The sequence below is a fragment of the Euprymna scolopes genome, chromosome 8, assembly GCF_053919585.1.
Source record: "Euprymna scolopes isolate OS-2025 chromosome 8, ASM5391958v1, whole genome shotgun sequence".
Classification (NCBI taxonomy): Eukaryota; Metazoa; Mollusca; class Cephalopoda; order Sepiida; family Sepiolidae; genus Euprymna; species Euprymna scolopes.
The window spans coordinates 1,622,700-1,644,836 of record NC_136489.1 but is presented as its reverse complement, the minus strand read 5'-3'; the positions used below and the strand labels follow the sequence as shown (position 1 = coordinate 1,644,836).

Sequence of the window (22,137 nt, the reverse complement as noted above, 5' to 3'; positions counted from 1 at the left end):
GCGTTATCGGCAGCTCCTGTTACTCTCGCTTCTTCTTATTTGTCCCTCAGTCCTCATTTTGTAATGAGTGATTTTTCTGACAAAGGGAGAAGAAAAAGCTGTTTTCTAGATTGGCAGTATTTTGCGCGAACAGTTGGCAGAGATGGTCGAAATTTTCTGTTCCTATGTCTATCCTTGTAGCCATGTCACTAGTAAGGGTGCTGGAGGTAAACGTTTTGTCTGGGCTGACGTTATCCGCCTGATAGTCAGGGACCCGAACCTTGGATTAACCACTAAGGAGGCTGTCCTATCAGCAGGTGCAAAGTACTGGAGCTGCTGTATTGCCATTTGGTGAATGGAATCTGGACCATGCAGTAGCTTCTGGTGGGGCCTCTCGATGCCATACTAGTGGGTAATTGTTACGGCTTTACCTTATCATGTGCTACAAAAAAAAAAAAAAAAAAAACTTCTTCGTTTCTTTTTCTCTCTTAGTTTCCCCTCTCTGTCCTGCTCTAAGTAAATCTGACGACCTAGTCCACAAATTCCAAAATTTCATCATGACAAGTTTCAAGAAAAAATACACGATTAAACCCGGTTCTACAACTTCCAACGTAGACCCCTACTACCATGTTTCCTTCTCCAACATCAGGGGTCTTCGTTCTAACCTTCCAGAGGTTGAAACCCAATTACAGGAGACTAAACCAGACCTTTTATTTTTAAGTGAAACTGGCATTGGACAGGCTATTTCCCTAGATGAGTTTGCAATTACAGGATACTCTAACTTAACTTCTAAATCTGACCCCCAAGATCGCCATGGGCATGGAATATGTGCCTATATTAAAGATAGCTTTCCTTGTGGGAGGGACATCTCCAGGGAAGATCCTAACTTACCCTATATGTGCTTCCGGGTTGCTTTAGCTCACACTACTGCATTTATATTTACTCTCTATCGCCCCCACAACAGCGGAGTTACTATCTTTCAAAGCATAAAAAAAAAAAAAAAAAAAAAAAAAAAATATCTGAGAAAATTGACCAAGTCCTTTCTACTTATCCTTCAGCTAACATTCACGTATGTGGACACTTCAATGTTCACAACGTCGAATGGTTGACCCACTCAAACAAGACCGATGATGAGGGGAGGTTCTGTCATGATTTCTCCATTGCCTATGACCTCACTCAGATTGTTCAGGAACCTACCCGTGTGCCCGATAATGACGGCCAGTATGCGAGCCTACTAGACCTTTTTCTCACAACTTGCCCTGAACTATGTTCAGTTTCTGTTCTGTCGCCTCTTGGATCTTCCGACCACTCTGTTGTATCAATTAAGATAAAAATGAAATGTAATAAGTCCCCAGACGTACCTCTTCATCGTACAGTATATCGATACACTAAGGCTGACTGGGATAGCTTCCGTACATTTATATCTGATCTACCTCTGCATTCCATGTTTAAAAAGGATGTGTCCTCTATAGTATTAGACCTGACTGAATGATTAATTGTAGGTATTGACCATTTCATACCCTCTAAAAGGTTTCAGCAAAAACCTAACAGCCAGCCATGGTTCTCTCCAGAATGTGCTGCTGCCATTGCGCACAGAAATCACTTTTTCCACTGCTTCCAACGTAATAGATGTATGGAAACTAAAGCCGTTTTCAGGACTGCCAGCAACCATTGTAAGAAAGTAATAAGGAACGCAAGAGAGTTGTATGCTCAATCTGTTAAGTCCAAAGTAGTTGAGCAGCGGCTTGGTTCCCACCAGTTTTGGCAAATAGCAAACAGAATCCTGAACAGAAGCGTGTGCTCCATCCCAACTATTATCAATGGACCTGAGGTAATCTCGTCAGCATCAGACAAAGCCAAACTCTTTGTCAAGAACTTTGCAGCTAATTCTACCCTTTGCGACCAAGACCGCCAACCCCCAATATTTCCTCCTGTATCAGAAAACACGCTATGTGATATACGTATATCTGTACGTGATGTTGCGAAGCTAATCAAAAACCTTGATTCGAGTAAAGCAACTGGCCCTGATGGTATTCCAATTATAGTACTCAAAAAACTTCAACCTGAACTAGCGCCCATACTTACAAAACTGTTTAAACGTTGTCTTAAGGAGAATAGTTTCCCATCTCCCTGGAAAATCTCATCAGTATGCCCTGTATTTAAGAATTCAGGTGATCGCTCATCCCCCTCTCAGTACAGGCCAATAAGTCTCCTGTGCGTCATGAGTAAGTTGCTAGAATCTGTGTTAAATACAGAAGTAATCAACCATCTCAACAAAAATAACCTTAGTGACACTCAATATGGTTTCCGTTCTGCTAGATCTACAGCAGATGTCCTTACAGTTATATCGCATAGGATTAGCAAATCTCTCAACGGTGGCAATCTTTCTAGGGCAATTGCTCTTGACATATCTAAAGCCTTTGATAGGGTATGGCATAAAGGTTTACTTCATAAGATCGCTAGCTATGGTATAGCTGGAAAAGTCTTCTCAATTATTAAATCATTTCTTTCTGATAGGTTCATAAGAGTAGTAGTTGAGGGGCAAAAATCAGAAGCTCACAGTATTAATGCCGGTGTCCCTCAGGGATCCATCCTGGGCCCAACTCTTTTCCTGATCTACATTAATGATCTTCCAAATCATATCCTTACATCATTTGTAGACATTTATGCTGACGACACTACCATTTATGGTACCACATCTAAGACAGTAAACGACCTCGTTCTCTCCAATTCTCTCTCCTCTGATCTTGAGCACATAGTACAATGGGGAAAGGAGTGGCTGGTTACTTTTAATGCATCTAAAACCTAGCTTCTCTCTTTACATCATCAACATTCTAATCCACATTTGTCATCAATAGAAATGAATGGCTCTCGTCTTCAGGAGGCCTCAAGTTTCGACAAGCTTCTGGGCTTGACCATTACTCCTGATCTTAAATGGAACACGTATATCAAATCTGTTGCCAAGGCCGCTGGAAAAATGGTGGGATCTTTCTATCGATCCAGTAGATATCTCACTGCTGATGCTATTCTCTATCTATATAAGAGCCAGGTACGTCCAAGGATGGAATACTGTTGCCACATCTGGGCAGGAGCTGCTAGAAAGGACTTGTCCTGCCTTGATAGAGTTCAAAATAGACTTCGTAGCCTCGTAGGAGATGTCCTTTTCTCCTCCTTGCAACCTCTATCTCACAGAAGAGATGTTGCGAGTTTGTCTCTGATGTATCGTTATTTTCATGGAAAGTGTTCAACTGAGCTTCAATCTATGGTCCCCCCTCGCCAAACTTTCACGAGAAACACTCGTGTAGCTGTAAACATTATCAATAATTTCCCCCACTCTTTGTCTGTGCCTAAACCTAAACGTAGATTCCATGAACAAAGCTTCTTTCTTAGAACTTCACGCCTGTGGAATTGTCTTCCGTTTTCCTGCTTTCCGGCTGACTACAATATGGTTGTGTTCAAGTCTAAAGTAAATAAGTTCTTGATGAGCCGTTCCATATAAGTTATCAAATTTACCAAATTTTCATTACTAATGATTACTATATTGACCAATTTCTACTGTACACTCTTTAACCCTTATCCTTGAGTGGCCTCCGGGCCTTGATAATGTGGTGATGCCTTTGTAAAAAAAAAAAAAAAAAAAAAAAATGTAATGTGAAGAAACATCTCACTGCACAAATCCCTACTCAGGATTCCCCTATAAATCTGGTCCCTTATCCATAGTATCCTTTTTCATCTCAGTCATAATGTGCCCTGTTTGGAACAAATAAAATAAACTGGTCATTATGAATTCTGAAACAGAGCTGCTCAATTAAGGAGGAGGGGACTAATGTAGCATCTGTTCTCTTATGAAAGGCATTACCTCCACCTTTTGGGAGGTCGGTAATATAGTATCTTTTCTGTTGTCATGAAATGTTTGATGGTGCAGCTCAGTGTCGTCTTTATTAAGTGTAAAATTGATTGAGGGGGATGACGTCTCATTTTCTTGTAGAAAGTTCCTTTCTTGTAGGAGAAATATTCTTTGCTTTCTCTTATTTTCGTAGTAGGTGCTCGATGGAACTACAGTCTTTGGTCCCCCTTCATAAATCTGTCACAGACACACAGAAAGTACCCATTTGACTACTGCCACTGCAAAGAACTTTCTGTTCTTCCTTGTATACTTAAAATCAAACAGAACTGCCATACATAGAGCTTCTTCCCAAGAACTTTCCATCTGTAGAATGAAATACCATAATACTCCTTCCACTACTGACTGAACAATAGTTTTCTTAGTTCTATGTAAACAGTTTTTTTTAATTGAAAAAAATGAAGCCAGGATGAAAAATTATGAAAATGTAATGGAGAAGAACGGAGAAAATGTGATAGAATATTTATTATTAGTTCAAGTCTAAACGGTTTTTTATTAACTCGACTCCATGTTCTAATTTACAGAGAGTAAAAAATGTATCTTGGGTTCATTTTCGGCCACCGCATAACTCTCGCTTCCCTTATTTAGTTCTCACATTCCATAAGCGAAGTTTCTGACAAAAAGGGAAGAATTGCTGTTTTCTGTGTTAGAATCTATTCCATCTAACACTTTTCCTTTGTTTTTTTACCTTGAAGTCGTATTTTTTTTAGCTTTTTATATCGAGTGACTTTATGTCTTCTTAAGTTGTCCTCTTAATTAAATTCTATCCTTTTCACTGAGTGGTCCTAATCCTTTTATAGTATTATTTGTAATTGTTGTGGCGAAATGTGTTACCTACGAATGAACTGATCCATACACAATAAATACCGGAAGACAAAGCTGTATGGTGAGAGTCGATATCCAGTGGGCCAACCAAGGTTGATCGTCGGATGAACGAACAATCCTCACTTTGTATGTTCCTGTCGATACATTTTGTTACTCTATTCCCGTGTTTGATTTTCCTTGTGATTCCTTAAACATGGTCATAACAGTAATCCGGTTAATAATTTCTTTAACCCTTATCCTTGAGTGACTTTAAACCTCGATAAGTGGTATCAAATCAATATTAAAAAGTAAATATTCACATTAGCGTCTTTAATCCTCTCACAATATTATTCATTATGAAACTGAACACCGCATCAGCCTTTATCCATTTAAACCTTGCAAACTGGTGATTCATACTGATGATATGGCAAGTAAGCAATCATGTTAATAGGAAATCATCCAATTCTTCAAGTAAAGTAAAAAGCATTTCTTTTGTAAGCGTTAGAATATTGAATTGTACCGATTGTTTTTGTCCATGCTGTCACATTCTTTTCGGGGTCGCACAATTCCTTGTTATTCTTTGGGTTATATTCTTTGGGTTCATAGCATTTGTCATCAATGAAACAGAAAGAATCCTGGAAGAAATTAAAGAAAACAAAATTAAATCTGGAGCTTAATTCTGTTCAAACTAACAAATACAACATAAATAACTAGTTATGGTTATCTATTATATAAATGTCCGTTTGCATATTCAGCTAAAACTTTAAAAATGGACAACAAACACCCACAAAGTTGGTATTTTTTAATCGACGAAACATTGACTGTATAATATCTAAAATGAAAAAAAAAATGAATTATTAGGGGGGGGGGGTCAAATAGCCATTTATATCATTTAATGTTGTCAGAATGTATGCACCTCTTTTACTGTTATTATGTAGTCTGTTTCCCAAATACTAAAGGGAAATAATTCTGATTTTTTTTCACATAGTTATTTCTTTATGTCAAATAGAGTTGTGTGTCTATATATTCAGAGAGAGAGAGAGAGAGAGAGAGATAGAGGAATGGGCTGGGCAAAGAAGAAAGAAGAGAGAGAAGGGAAAACCGGAGGAGGGGGAAAAGAGAAAGGGATAGAAGTTATATTATACTTTTGCCTCAGGCAATTCCAGGTAATCTGCTTATCTGTTACTGTTATTAAATAAAAAATACAAGAAACTAATTGCATTCGTTTAACTGCACAGTTGTAATTAATATTTCTATTAAAAAAAAATAGCAGAGTATAATAAAGTGTGTTTTATATATTTCTTTTAAAACTGCTCTTGCCCTTCCACTTCCCTCTCTGTTACTGGGCACTGGTTCAATAAAATAAATAGAAGAAAAAGGAGGAAAACTGGCTGACAATTTAACCCAGTTTCAGTGTTTTTAACAACTATTAGGTCGGTGCAAAAATAATGTCGTTTTGTGACGTTCGACTTAACGTCAAGAAACGACATTATTTTTGCACGAACATAATAGAAATTCGAATGAGAAAATTTAATCTTTACTCCCGTGCACTTATTTTAGTTCCTAGTCACCGCAAGGGTATTTCTTTTTATCATAACTAGGTTGGAGTCAAACTGAATCCGACAATGCAAGGTTTCTAAATATATTTTTGTCACTACTGACTGTAATACCAATAAAAATATTGCCATATATATGGAAAAATAGGACATTAAAATTATGAAAGAATAACAGCAGATAATAATGTATTATGAACTATTTGAAATGTAGTGATGCAAATAAGGTACACAAAGTCGTTTGTTTCTACATTATAAACAGAATTTCAAAATACTCTGTTGCATTATTGATTAAATAACACTAACCCTTCTGAGGATAATGTAGGAATGAAGAATGATAAACCAATAAACATTTATTTATTAGTTTTAATGTTATTATGTATTAAATTTACTAGATTATGGAAATTAGTTTTGAAAAATGCTAAATAACCTTCGTCATTATATTAGTAATGGATTTTTAAATAATAATTGATGTTTAGAGATCCATCCTTAAGATGGGAGGAGGAAAATTAGCGTTTCTTAAGGCTCTTCAATTTCTGTAAGGTAGTGAAAAAAAATTACTCTAAATTTTGAGCCCCCTCCCCCGACTAATTATGTTCTCGGTGACCCTCAAAAGAGTGAATATTGTATACAAAAAATTGTGTCCGAGGCAATGCTGAAAAAGGAATGTATCATCAATGTGGGTGTGTTTTATATAATTCCTGACGAAAACGCACACAGATACACACAAAAAATTGCCCTTTGTATAATAGATGTTTTTAATATTGTTTTGTTATTGTTTTTCTCAAATTCATCCAATTTCAATAGTAAGAAACTATACAGAATTTTTTGATAACAAACGAATATTAATTTTACTAGTCGTGCTGACATGGCACTTCCCGAGAGTCTTTCACTTTCATTTTTGTTTTCCTTTTTTTTTTGATTATGAAAATTTAATTTATATGCTGAATATGACCTGTCTAGCTTTACAATGTGAACAAAAATGGCTGGCGGATTAAACACACGACGTTGAGTCTTTTATGAACATTTTCTTCTTGCAGTATTATATTGTCATGCATTTTCTCTAAGCAAAGAATTTCTAATTTTTCTCAAGAGTAAATGCACGAAAAGAGACGGTATTGACATAATAATAACCTTTTATCTCTGCATAATGGAACGGGTCTGTAAAAAAAAATGTCCCAAAATTTTAACATGCTGGAGGAGCGAAAAATAAATATTTAGATCTTAGAATGTAACTATACTGTTAGTTTTTTTAGATGTGCTCTGTTGTTATTTTAACATGCATTGAGCTTATAAAGAGTGACTTTGATAAAACACATTTTACCAATACAACAGAAATAAATCATATTTTTTCTTTTGACGAATGCCTATACATCTTACGCACGTTTCGCAACCGGTAATGAAACATATTCAACAATTTGTCTGCTCGTCAAAGACGATCGATCAAACATTCATAGACATACAAACACTGTATTCCAAAATAAAACAAAAAAGAAGAAAGGTTATTAAGAAATATGAGAACAGCAAATTAAAAACAGAAAAAAATGATAATCAAAGAAAAAATCATTATAAAAAATACACACCTAAATTTGAAGATTGGCATCTTTCTTAATCACCTTTCTTCCTTCGAAATGCTTGCTTTGATTGTGGGATAGGATTTTTTTAACATTTGTTTTAATACTATATTTAATTTTTGATTTCAATAAATAATCGTGTAATCGAGAGTAAAATAAAATAATATGCAAGTCACGTAGTGACACAAAATTCGTCAGAGATAAGTCACTTGTTTAATAAATTGAAAGGCTAATTAGAATAATTATAATGGATTTCTTCGAGTATAATTCAATTTCAAAACTAAAGAATATTTAAACATGTATTTTATGTAAAAATATGGGAAAACAGGAAAGCAAACGATGATTAAATGAGCTTTTGGATGATCATATTGCATGAAACCTCCTAAAATTATTTAGGAGGTTTCTACAAAGTCATCTGGCTAAAAACACACACACACACACACACACACACACACACACAGATGTACACATAGAAAAACTGTTGATTAACGATTAAAATAATAAAAAAAATACTTTACCTTCATAGTAATGTTGTTGTTTCTGAATTGTGGCTGAAAATAAAAATAATGACTTATACGTTTATATGACTAATAATGTTAAATGGAAAGAATAATGCTAAGTACAAAACTGAAAGTGCACAATGCAGTGGTGCTCCCCTCCCTCCTCTATGGATATAAGATTAAGACGCTTTATCGTAAACACATAAAAAATCACGTTCTTGTTCTTGGATCCCTCTAACCACTTTAACATGCCTTGTTATCTCCCACTCTGCCGCAAGGACTCGGACAGACATATGCATGGGTTTGGAGTCTATATTCGTAACACCCTCCCTCTGACTAGAGAAATAAAACTAGAAACAGACGACCAGGCTTTATGTGCTTCAGACTAAATATGCAACACATTATTAGTCCGTGGCCCGTGGCGCAGTTGATAGAGACGTTGAATCTCTATGGTTCCAGATGGACATTGTCTGAAGATACCGGTTTCAATCCTACCCAAAGCGTGCCAGAGTTTTACTTAGCCAAAACGTGGTGAGACAACAACAACTACGAATGGCAGTGATTGCTGAGAATGCAGTTAGGAGATTCGAAGTTCCTATCTGTCACGGTTACCATCTGACGAAGGCCAGAGGAATAGTTGGCCGAAACGTTATGAAAAACAATAACCAATAAAGATGAAAACAACAACTAATAAAGATGAGAATAATAGTCCGAAATAAAAATAAAATTTAATATAATATTAGCTATTTGTATTTTCTCTACCGCTCTCCCTCAACCCAGGACTGTACCCTAACAAACAAAGTCTCTGACAGCATAGATATAGCACTCTCCCTCAATACTAGTGCTGAAGTACATGTATTTGGTGACTTCAATTTACACCACAGTAACTGGCTTGAATTCTCTAATTACACAGATGTAACTGGTAGCACAACACATAGCTTCACTATATCCCATTCCCTATCTCAGACGGTTACATTCCCGACACGTTTCCCAGACCAACAAGACCAACATGCCTCACTTCTAGATCTATTTCTGACAACAGTTCCTGATGATTGTACAACAAATGCCCACAGCCCACTCGGGAATGCTGATCACGTTGTGATAATGGTAGAAATCACCCTAAATTCTCGCCCTAAAACTGAAGACCCACTACTCAAAACAACGAGGTATTACAAAAAGGCCGACTGGGAAGCCATCAGGAAACTCATCAGAGTTTGCATATTTAGTCTGAAGCACATGGCAAAATATCTTTTCTCTCCCAACGGAACAGTGTGCAAATAAGACCACTGAATGGTTAAAAACTACAATTGAGGCACACAGAAATTCTATAGCAAACTCCACTCTCCTCAATGGTTTACCTCTGCTTGTGTAACTGCTATTGCTCAAAGGCAGCATGTGTTCCGCAGATTCAACTGACATAAGTCTAGTTCAAACAGACAGAAGTATATAGAAGCCAGAAATAATTGTGAGAGAGTAATAGCGACAGCTAAGACAGATTACACTGAAACCACCAGGAAACGCATTGAAGCACAGAAATTAGGAACCTGTGATTTTTGGAAATCTACAACAGTGTCGTAAATAATGGGCAGTCAACGTTTCCTCCACTATCAAACAATCATGAGGTTGCTCGCACGGCAACCAACAAGGCAAATCTGCTTGCTAGTCAGTTTGCCTCAAACTCCACAATGGACCCGGCACACCACTCCCTCCCGACTTTCCTTTGTGGACAGACGCTACACTAGACGATTTGAAAATCACCCCTTCTCATATATCATAAAAACCCTAGACACTTCAAAAGCATGTGGACCAGATCTCATTCCGTCTGTGCTAATAAAAAAATGCTCTGCTGAGATTGCTCCAGTTCTCTCCAAACTATACAATAAGTGCCTTAACGAATCTTGCTTTCCCGACTGCTGGAAAACTGCTTCTGTGGTACCAGTATTCAAGAACTCTGGTGAAAGAACTGAGCCACTAAATTATCGCTCCATTAGCCTCCTCCCACTTTTCGCCAAAATATTTTAGTCCTTAGTTAATCAAGCCCTAGTCCAACACCTAACAACTGCTAAACTCCTTACTGACAAACAATATGGATTCAAGCAAGCCCGTCCAGCAGAAGATATCTTAATTGTAGTCTCTGAACGTATATACCATTCACTGGACAAAACAGGGGAGGGCAGGGCAGTAGCCCTTGATATATCTAAGGCTTTTGAGAGGTTATGGCACGATGGTCTTCTAAGGAAAATTAGATCATATGGTATCACTGGAAGAATACACAATGTAATTAAATCCTTCTTAAGTAATAGAAAAATCAAAGTTGTCCTCGACGGTCGTACATCCAAACAATATGACATAAATGTGGGAGTACCCCATGAGTCTATCCTTGGACTTTTATTATTCCTGATATTCATAAATGACCTCCCTGATAAAATTGTTTCGGAGATGGGTATATTTGCCAATGACACCCTCTATAACAGGCATGAGGGGAAACCAAATGAACACATATCTAAGGAAATGGCAGAATCACTAGAGGATGACCTCCAATCTGTAGTGGAATGGGGACAAAAATGGATGGTCACATTCAATGCTGTCAAGACTAAGCTTGTTTCCTTCAATAATTACAAGAAACCTTTTCTACCACCAATAACAATGGCTAAGAATACACTGCCTGAAAGTACTTCCTTTAAACTCCTCACCCTAACGTTTACGGGGAACATGAACTGGAATAGATACATTGAGAACATTGCCAAGGCTGCTGCAAAGAAGGTGGGCTCTCTCTACTGTGCCAGAGAACTACTTACGCCTGAAAGTATCCTGTACCTCTATAAGGCCACCATTTGCCCATGTATGGAGTATTGTTGTCACATTTGGGCTGGTGCATCTGCTGCTTGCCTCTCACTTCTGGACAGGGTTCAAAAGAGAGTCGCCAACCTGATAGGTCCTGAACTGTCATCTAAGCTTCAGCCTCTGTCCCATCGACGAAATGTTGCATCCCTCTGCCTGTTCTACAAATACTTTAATGGTGGCTACTCTGACGAACTGCAAGCACTTGTACCTTCTCGACGTGACTATCCCCGACAAACCTGACAAGCAACTAAGTCCCACCTCTTTACAGTAGAGATCCCTAGGTGTAAGAAACTCCAATTTTCCCAGAACTGCAAGTCTTTGGAACTCCCTTCCGGGATACTGCTTTCCCAACTGTACTGATATGCAGAAGTTCAAGTGTAATGTGAACAAACATCTTTCTACTCATCTCCCTTCACAATGCCCCCACAAATTGTCCCTGATAGTAGCCCCCTACTTTAAAGTGGCACTTGCCTTGTTTGGGGTGAAGATTGAATAATAAAAAAAAGTGTCCCCTTAATGTAAGTGTACTGTGACTTTGTGTCACTTTCAGACATGATAGAAGGCTCCTATTTGTACACAACTGATTACCTAGTAGATGGTCTGCAACAAATAAAGAAAAGTGGTTTTCATCAAACAGAAATGGAATCATGTCATTTTTTCCAGGGTAACAATTTTATCGTTCGACCCTGTATCTTATTTGGGATGAAATTTATATCACATGTATAAAATTGAAGTGGCCGCGAATCGTTACACTCTATGTGCTAACTATCTACATGCCTCCACTTATAAGTCACTCATGGGGACAGAACCTCCTTAAAAATTCAAATATGTACATCCGATTTGAATAAAATTTAAACCATGTATATAAAATACTAATTTAAAGAGTGTTTCGATATTTCAAGTTCTTCCAACTGAAGGAGTGCCTTCTAATGAAGGCTCGAAGGCCACTCGAGGATAAGGATTAAAGAATGGGAGGTGGCAGTCTAGTAATCGTTAATGGTGTAAGTTGGGTACTTCTTGATTATTTAATGGCACGGTTCAACAGGAACTTGTTTAGATTAGACTAGAAGGCTACCATATGGTAGTCAGTTGGGAAGCAGGACAATGGAACAGTGTTCCACAGGCGCGCAGTTCTAGGAAAAAAGCTGTGTTCATAAATTCTGAATTTAGGTTTAGGCACAGATAGAGAGTAGGGGAAACTGTTCATAATGGTTATAGCTAGTCAAGTATTTTTATAAAAGTTAGGCAAGGAGGGAACCACAGATTGGAGCTCAGACGAGCACTTGCCATTAAAATACCAATAGAGCGGAGACAGGCTCACGACATCTCTTTTGTGGGAAAGAGGCTGCAGGGAAGAAAAAAGTGCATCAACTACTAGATTGCAAAGTCGGTTTTGAACTCTAACAATGCAGGATAAGATGTGCCGAGCAGCTTCTACCCAAGTACGGCAACAGTACTCCATTTTAGGACGTAATTGAATCTTATACATATAGAGGATTGCATCAGCAGTGAGATACCTACTGGAGCGGTAGAGTGATCCAACCATTTTTCCAGTGATCTTGGCAACTGATTTGATGTATGTGTTACATTTCAGATTTGATGTATATATATATATATATATATATATATATATATATATATAAAATAAAAACTCCGCGGATTAAGGACTATTCCCTTATCAAGTTTTTCCTTTTCAGATTAAATATGTTTTTAACTCTTTTTCAAAGTGTTTTTTAACATGTTTTATTAACTGTTTGCTCATATATATATATATATATATATATATATATATATATATATATATATATATATATATATTAATCCCTAGCAACATCGAGTGTTCCTACTAATCAAAGTACAATTGCGTTTTTAATAAAATTTAAACAATATATATAAAACACAAATATATATAAAACACAAATATATATAAAACACAAATATATATAAAACACAAATATATATAAAACACAAATGCAGAGGGCTTACAACGTTTCAGTTCCTTCCACTTAGAGCTCAAAATAAAAGGAGCACATAATAAAACCAAAACATGGTACAGCAGATGTACCGAATGTCTACATGCCTCCACCTAAAATTGCCCTATTGGGACAGAACCCCCTCAAATATATCTATTGGAGTGAAAATATAGTACTGATCCTCATTCCAATCCCGAGCAACGTTGGGTTTTCCTGCAAATAATATTTAAACTTTACCTTCAAAGTACAATTGCCTTTTTGAAGACAATTGAAACAACCAGTGTTTGTAATAGTGATGATTTTCTTGTTCCTGGTCATGTTTTTTCCTGTTTGAAGACGAATACTGTAGACACCAATTGGCAACTCATTTGAAGAGCATTCAAGCATGCTGTAAGTCAAGAATCGAACTGATGTGCTTTGTTGTTTCTTAGACAATGGACCCTGCAACCAAATGAAAAAATAAGATAGATCATTTGTAATACAAAGAATATGAATTAATTTTATGCAAACAAACAATATTAATAGTCTGTGAATTAATTCTGTAAAAAACTATGTTAATTATCCTAGCAGTTAGAAAACATTGGGAATATTGAAAGACGGTTCAACCTATCTTTAAACAGTTTTTTTCTCTCCTCAATCTTAAATCTTGTCGAAATCTTGGTATATTGATTTAAGTCATTATACAACCATACTTTATTTCAATGAGTTTCCAGACTTTTTTTTGTACAGGCATTTAAAATTTTTATAACCTTTTAAAAATTCAGTATGTTATTTCTATACATCTTATGAGATAATTGACCAGTTTTTATGATTTCAGGTTCAAATAAACAGCTACAGAAGGAATTGGAATACACCCCACTAAAGCCTGATTGTCACAGCTGGTGAATTTCAAAAATGCAATTTGGATGTGAGGACATTTTAAAAGAACGATATGCAATATAATTCCATTTTAAACTTGGAAAAAACGCAACAGAAACGTATGGAATGCTTCAGACTGCTTTTGGACCATCTTGCATGAATCGAGCATCAGGTTTGAGTGGCATAAGAGATTCAAAGAAGACAGGGAGTCTGTGCGGGATGATGAGAGGTTTGGGAGGAATATAGAACACCAGAGTTTATTGGCCAAATAAAGGATTTAATAAATAAGGACAATCGTGTGTCTACAGAGACAATTAGATGTCAATCTGGGAATTGTACACACAATTATTTGTTAGGAACTGAAGATGCGGGAGATTTGTGCAAAGTTTGTCCCAAGGATTTTCAGATCAGATCAGATTATTTGACCAAAAAGACAGTTACTCGCCCTCTCTATAGTCCAGACCTTGCTACTCGTAACTTTTGGTTATTCTCTAAGTTCAAGGAAAACCTTAGAGGCTGTCGTTATGAGACAATTGAGGTGTGGAGATAAGCTGTGACGAGGGTCATTGACATGCTGGCACAAGAGGACTTCCATAGGGTCTCCCAGAAGTTTTTGGAATGGTAAAAGTGCATTACAGTCGAAGGAGATTACTTTGAAGTGGACTAGAGTTTCATATGTGTACTATCAATAAAAGTGCCTCGACGAAAAAGTCTGGAAACTTATTGAAGGCACCTTGTATATATATATGATGGACTCTCTCGTGTTTTATGCACAAAGGCCATAAATCTACCCGGTCATATTTTGCTTTCAATATATCGTGCAAGTGTGACACAAGGCCTGCACTGCTCCCACAAACAAGCTGTATGACTCACAATTGACAGGTTGAGCAGGGGCAGTTTCTATTTGTGCTTACCTACTAATTCTTTTTTGGAAAGCAGAGTAAGCAAATTCATGGACTATCCACACAATGGGTTATTTAAAGTGGCAATGGCTTGTGTAGAACCATTCACATGTGTCCTTGCTGCCAGAACAAAAATGTGCTATTTTATTAACTAAAGAGTACCATTCCAAATTTTGTACAGATTCCCGAGTTTGGCAGAAAAATTCCCAAACTCGATAAGATACATCTTGAGTGTCGTTTTCAGAACGTTTTGGTCGATGTAACCACAGGTGTATCTTGTCAAACCCGGGAATTTAGATAGAATTTTAAACGGAAACCTTTATTCACTTCACGGGGGTAGCATGCTCTTGTTTCATCAGTCATGGTCCTAAGTAATTTGCGACTGTATTTTTCGGTCGCCCAGATTGAGAATTCAACCTTCAGGAGAATATTTCTTTTTTTAACATGTTTTATTAACTGTCTGCTTATATATATATATATATATATATATATATATATATATATATATATATATATATATATATATATATATATATATGTGTATATATATATATATATATATGTATATATATATATATATATATATATATACGTTTTATTTTTTATTACCGTATCTTTCTGTTAAGTTACATTATTGTTTCGGCTACACAGCCGTTTTTTTTGGCCATCTGTAGCGTCCTCAGACTTTTACTGTAAAAGTCTGAGGACGCTACAGACGACCAAAAAAAAAAAAAAACGGCCGTGTAGCCGAAACAATAATGTAACTTAACAGAAGATACGGTAATAAAAAATAAAACGCATATTTGCTCTACAGCAGTATTGAGCACTTTCTTCAGTTTTTATTAATTACCATGTCAACTATATATATATATATATATATATATATATATATATATATATATATATATATATATATATATATATATTAGAGTGCAAAGCGGGAGAAGGAATAAGCAATAAAAACAAAGGCAGTAGTAACGGATAATGAACTTAATGAAAAAGTAAATAGTACTGGTCCTCATTTAATCCCTAGCAACATCGAGTGTTTCTGCTAATCAAAGTACAATTGCGTTTTTAATAAAAGTTAAACAATATATATAAAACACAAATATATATAAAACACAAATGCAGAGGGCTTACAACGTTTCAGTTCCTTCCACTTAGAGCTCAAAATAAAAGAAGCACATAATAAAACCAAAACATGGTACAGCATTGTGATTTTTCCAAGTATTCTAATCACTGAGCCACGGGTTCTTGTGTCCGAACAAGATACACCTGAAGAAAGTCAAAGGTTACCTTGACCGAAATGTTGTGAAAATGACAAGATGAGAACAGTAGTGTGAAAAATTCAAATAATGTGAATTGATCAATATTTAACAAAATAATATCCAATTACCTCAATTCCTTCATAAATGCAAATCGTATTGTCCGGAGAATGAATGTTTTGAGTATACAAAGTAATCGTATCACAAGGCCTATATCGCTTATCGCAAAACCCATCATTTTCCACTGACAAAAGGACAGGATCCTCTTTTATATTCAAAGAACAGTCTGCACCTTGAAAATTGTCCAGACACTTGCAGGTACCTAGAAGTAAAAGACAAAAAGAATATCAAGATAATACAAAATATGGTGCTTGCATAGATTTTGAACCGTCCATTCAGCTGTGTCCGAAACGTGACGTTATTTGCTCGGATTTGCCTGTAATCTGACGTAAGACACCGGTCAGTCAATCAGGAATGCATAGCAAACTAGCAGATGACTTTCAGATAAATAAGGAAAGAAAAAAATAGTGACACAAACGTCAGACAGCCAAAGAACTGGTATTTTTTGTGCGATATTAATACAAACAATTGTGAGCATATCAACGTTAAACCCCAAAATTACAGAGACCAAAAGAATAGTGTTTTGTGAGAAAAATACATTAATAGGAACGAAAAAGATTTGCGCGTTGTGTGATGTGAGGTACAGCATAGGCAAGAGAGTTTCAGTAAGTGATGAATCTGGCTGAATGGCACATTTTTTCAGTGGCCGGACAGCTTGGAAAAAAGCTTAATATTAGGAAAAATTGTCGGAAAAAAAAGACCAAAGGAAGACAACGAACAAAGTTGACTGACAGTCTTAACAGGGTTACTGGAAACACGACTATAGATCTCAGGGACTAGAGAGCCACAATCATCGATGTCTGCAATAACAGACCTGATACCGGAAGAAGAAGAGTTAATGAACACATCACATAAACAATAATAATTTAATAGGTAATCCCATCTAGTCTTTGTGTTTAATTAATTAATTAATGTATGTATGTTTAATTAATTAATGTATGAATTAATTTATGTATGAATTAATTAATGTATATATGTATGAATTAATTAATATATATGTATGTATGTATTTGCAAAATAATGTGTGAAATTTGTCATCATCATCATTATTAACTACAGCAGAAGTCTGAAGAACAAACATTTTATTAAAAAAAAACGTCCAGGCGTTTCAAATACTGATCAGTTGGATTTTTTTGTTTTTGTCTGATTTCGACGTCCATTCATTTGTAAAGTTGCGCAGACACTTCATCGAGTGACTGTCTCTTCTGCGAGTTGTTTGCATTGGATTGTTTTTCTTTTTTTGTTCATGTCGAACTCATTTGGTTGTGCCCATCACCATCATCATCGTGCTGATCATTGAGGATTTGTGACTTTTGGAACGCTCCTTCATGTGTATTTTACATGTATTCCTTCATGTGTATTTTACATGTATGTGTATGTGTACGTGTGTATATGCATATGTATGTACCTGCTTCTATGTATGTATGATTTCATGTGTGTGTACATGTCTATGTATGTTTGCATGCAGCTGTATGTATGCATGTATGTGTGCATGTATGTGTTTACTTCCATGTGTATGTGGGATAGGGAGGACTCCCATAAGCCGTAATGAAGGCAACTCATCTAGGAGAAGCAAATCTCTGATTTAAAAAACCATAAAGCGGGAGACCAGTACCCGCATTAAGCTGGTCTGCAGTTTGACTTGTTGCTGGCTATCTTGCTCTCGCTTGTTGCTGGATCTCAACATTTTGAACCGAGAAAGAGATTTAGCTGTCATACAAAGCTAAACTCTGTAACACCATCTTTGTATAGATACTCCCTCAGGCATTTATCTATAAAAAATAGTCTTGTGGCGATGGAAAAGTTGTGACGCATGTTGGCCTGAAATGCTAGAAGCATGTAATACTTGATCTGCCATCATTATATGTATGTATGTATCTTTATATATGTACATGTGTGTATATGTCTGTATATCTATGTGTATATGTATGTATGTATGTGTGTTTATATGTATATGTATGTCTAAATATGCATATATATATGTATGTGTATAAATGCATATATATGTATGTGTATGCAGGTAAATGTATGTTTATTTATGTATATGTGCATATATGTGTACGTATTTTTATGTGTATATGTATGTATATGTGTGTTTGTATTTGTATATGTATGCATATGCATGTATGTGTATTATGTATGTACGTCTGTGTATGTATATAAATGTATGTATGTGTGTATGTATATACTAGCAGGGGTTACCCGACGTTGCCTGGGTGATCGGCCCCCTTCCCACTCCGAGGGGTAACAAAAAAAGTCACCCCTCTGGATTTACATACTTGGTGCCGGCCTCCCCCCTTCAGGGAGAGATAATCCCCAACCCCACCTTCAGGGAGGAGGGTGCCTGGAGGCTTCTCCCCCCCCAAAGAAAAAAGTCACCTCCTCCTGGCCTCTTCGCCCCCCCCCCCTTGGGGGGACACCGGCTCCCTCCTTTGGGGGGAGAAACTGCCAAGCTTCCCCTTTTGGTGGGGGGATGGTGGCGTGGCCTTCGTTATAAAGATGGCCGGCCAGCTGAAAAAATGACGTCATCGCCGAAGTCCCAACAAGCAAGATATGTGGAACTCTTAGACTGTCAATAATCAACAGTAATTTTTACAGACAGCGTTACAAAACTTCAAAATTGGATTGAGATAAAGAACACAATGATTTATACTGAAACTCATCTAATATTAATAATAAAAAAATAATAAAAAAAACACAAGTTGTTTGTTTAAGTATTATAAGCAATTGAATATTTCGTTGTATTATAGATTTTAAAGATTAGAATGCGTTCTTTAATTACTTATAAATTACATTTTAAAAAAGTGAAGGAACACGATTTGATTTGTAGTAAACTTGAAGTTTATTAATATAATTAAATGAAAATTATGCATGTAAGATTATGAATATTTGAAGCAGAACACAAGCAAAACATTTGATATGAGTTAAGACAATAAACAAATATTAAAATTAAACTATTTTTTTAATCAAAATGAATTTTTTTTTAATCAAAATGAATGTGGGTTTGTATTACTGTACACATAGATTCAGTTGTCAAAAAACAAATATATAACAAATAAATGTTATAAAAGGCAAGATAAGTTACTTTTCCACCAAACTGGATATATTTTTCGTATTTTTATTGTGACGTCAGAGCAAAGCGGACAGTCAATCTCTCTACTTACTCTCTATATATATCTCGCTATCTCTCTCTTTCTTAAAAATCTAATGAACCAGATAACCCCCTCTCTCTGTGAATGATGTGGCGTGGCAGACACTTGGCTGAGGGAAATGGGACAGAGGTTGGGTGTGAATATCGCCGTAGCGAGCGGAAATACGTCGTCATGGCAACCAGACAGTGAACATTCGTGGCGGGAAACGCGAAGCATGAGGGATTTGAAAATAAGAAATAAACATTTGGCGAAAATACAATCGTATTGTCGATTAACCTCAACATTTAATCTGGCTGAGATTTGAATTAATTAAATTGCGGATTATCATTCCAAATACAATCGTATTGTCGATTGAATTCTTCTTTGGAACTAAGATTCGAGGAAGAGATAAACTTTCGCCATCTCAACTTTCTTTTTCTTGGATATTGTGTTTGCGAACTTTTAATCCGTGTTTACCCTAGCAGATAAAAACAGATATGTTTGGCCTATCTCATGCCAATATCTTTTCCTTTCCACAAACTTTTATACATATTGTACTGTATTTTGCATGTCGCATACATCTGACAAACATCCCCAGAAATACGTCTGTCTCACTCATTCTTTTTATCGGAACTTTTTCTTCTTCCTTTGTATATAAAAATCTGGGTTTGTATTTTTTTTTTTTTTTTTTTTTTTATTACATTTTCACCCCAAACAAGGCACATTGCCACTTTGGTGTAGGGGGCTACTATCAGGGGAAACATCTACTGGGGCACTATGTAGGGATTAGGGCAGCGAGATGTTGGTTCACGTTGCACTTGAACTTATGCATGTCAGTACAGTTGGGGAAGCAGTGACCTGGAATGGAATTCCAACGTCTAGCAGTTCTGGGGAAGAAACTACTGGAGTAGAAAGATCTTTTACATCTAGGGATCTCTACAGTGTGGGGGTGGGATTTTGCAGCTTGTCGGGTCTGTCGAGGGTGTTCACGTCGTGGGGGCACAAGTGCTTGCAGTTCTTCAGAGCATTCACCATTATAATACTTGTAGAACAGGCAGAGGGATGCAACGTTTCGACGATGGGACAGAGGCTGAAGTTTTGATGCCAGTTTAGGGCCTATCAGATTTGCGACTCTCTTTTGAACCCTGTCAAGGAGAGAGAGACTAGTAGCCGATGCACCGGCCCAAATATGACAGCAATACTCCATACATGGGCGAATAGTGGCCTTATAGAGGTACAGGATACTTTCGGGTGTTAGAAGTTTTCTAGCACGGTAGAGAGAGCCCACCTTCCTCGCAGCGGCCCTGGCAATGCCCTCGATGTAATTGTTCCAGCTCATGTTTCCTGTGAACGTTAGGCCAAGGAGCTTGAAAGACGTACTCTCAGCTAAAGAGTTGTTGGCCATTGCTATAGGTGGTAGAGAAGGTTTCTTGTAATTATTGAATGAAGCCAGTTTTGTCTTGGTGGCATTGAACGTTACCATCCATTTTTGTCCCCATTCCACTACTGATTTGAGGTCATCCTCTAGTGTTTCTGCCATTACTTTAGATATATGTTCATTTGTTTTCCTGTCGTGCCTGCTATAGAGTGTGGTGTCATCAGCATATATACCCATCTCAGAGGCAATTTTATCGGGGAGGTCATTTATGAATATCAGGAACAGCAGAGGACCAAGGATAGATCCCTGGGGCACTCCGGCATTTATATTATATTGTTTAGACGTACGACCGTCGAGGACAACCTGGATTTTTCTCTTATCTAAGAAGGATTTAATTATGTTAAGTATTCTACCAGTGATACCGTAAGATCTAATCTTCCTGAGGAGACCCTCATGCCATACCCTGTCAAAAGCCTTAGATATATCTAGAGCTACCGCTCTGCCCTCTCCCGCTTTGTCCAGTGAATGGTATATGCGGTCAGAGATTACAGTGAGGATGTCTGCCGTGGAACGGGCTTGTCTAAATCCATATTGTTGGTCGGTCAGAAGTTTAGCATCTGTAAGGTGCTGGACTAGAGCATGGTTAATTAAGGTCTCAAATATTTTGGCAAAAAGTGGGAGGAGGCTAATGGGCGATAATTTAATGGGTCAGTTCTTTCGCCAGAATTCTTGAATACTGGTACCACAGAAGCAGTTTTCCAGCAGCTCGGAAAGCAAGATTCATTAAGGCATTTGTTGTAGAGTTTGGAGAGAACTGGAGCTACTTCGGCTGAGCACTTTTTTAATAGCACAGCTGGGATGAGGTCGGGTCCACATGCTTTGGAAGTGTCAAGGTTTTTTATGATAGCATGCACCTGAGCAGGGGTGATTTCTAGATCGTCTAGCTTGGCGTCTGTCCGCATAGGAAAGTCAGGTAGGGGGTGGTTTAAAGGGTCCAGTTTAGAGTTGGAGGCAAACCGACTGGCAAGCATGTTAGCCTTCTCGGTTGCTGAGCAAAGAACCTCGTGATTGTTGGTTAGTGGGGGAATCGTTGATTGCCCATTATTTACTACACTGTTGTAGATTTTCCAGAAGTCACGAGTTCCTAATTTTTGTGCTTCGATGCGTTTTTTAGTGGTTTCCGTAAATTCCCTCTTAGCTGTCGCTATTTCTTTCTTAACGTTACACATAGATTCGAAAAAGTTGTCAAAAAAATATATAACAAATAAATGTTATCAAAGGCAAGATAATTTACTTTTCTACCACGACTCTCTCTTTAACACGGTAAGTTCGGAAAAAGGTGTAATAAATAA

General features: G+C 37.0%; 1 protein-coding gene across 1 annotated transcript in view; it reads right to left on the bottom strand.

Moving 5' to 3' along the window:
* The window catches only part of LOC145284083 (uncharacterized), a 361,761-nt gene that overhangs the window by 130,902 nt on the left and 208,722 nt on the right, over positions 1 to 22,137 (bottom strand). Inside the window, exons 34-37 of the mRNA XM_080133150.1 lie at positions 16,288 to 16,478; positions 13,369 to 13,572; positions 8,333 to 8,365; positions 5,208 to 5,322 (exon numbers count right to left, since the gene is read on the bottom strand). Coding sequence (XP_079989276.1) covers positions 5,208 to 5,322; positions 8,333 to 8,365; positions 13,369 to 13,572; positions 16,288 to 16,478 — 543 coding nt within the window. The remainder of the gene's footprint in view (positions 1 to 5,207; positions 5,323 to 8,332; positions 8,366 to 13,368; positions 13,573 to 16,287; positions 16,479 to 22,137) is intronic.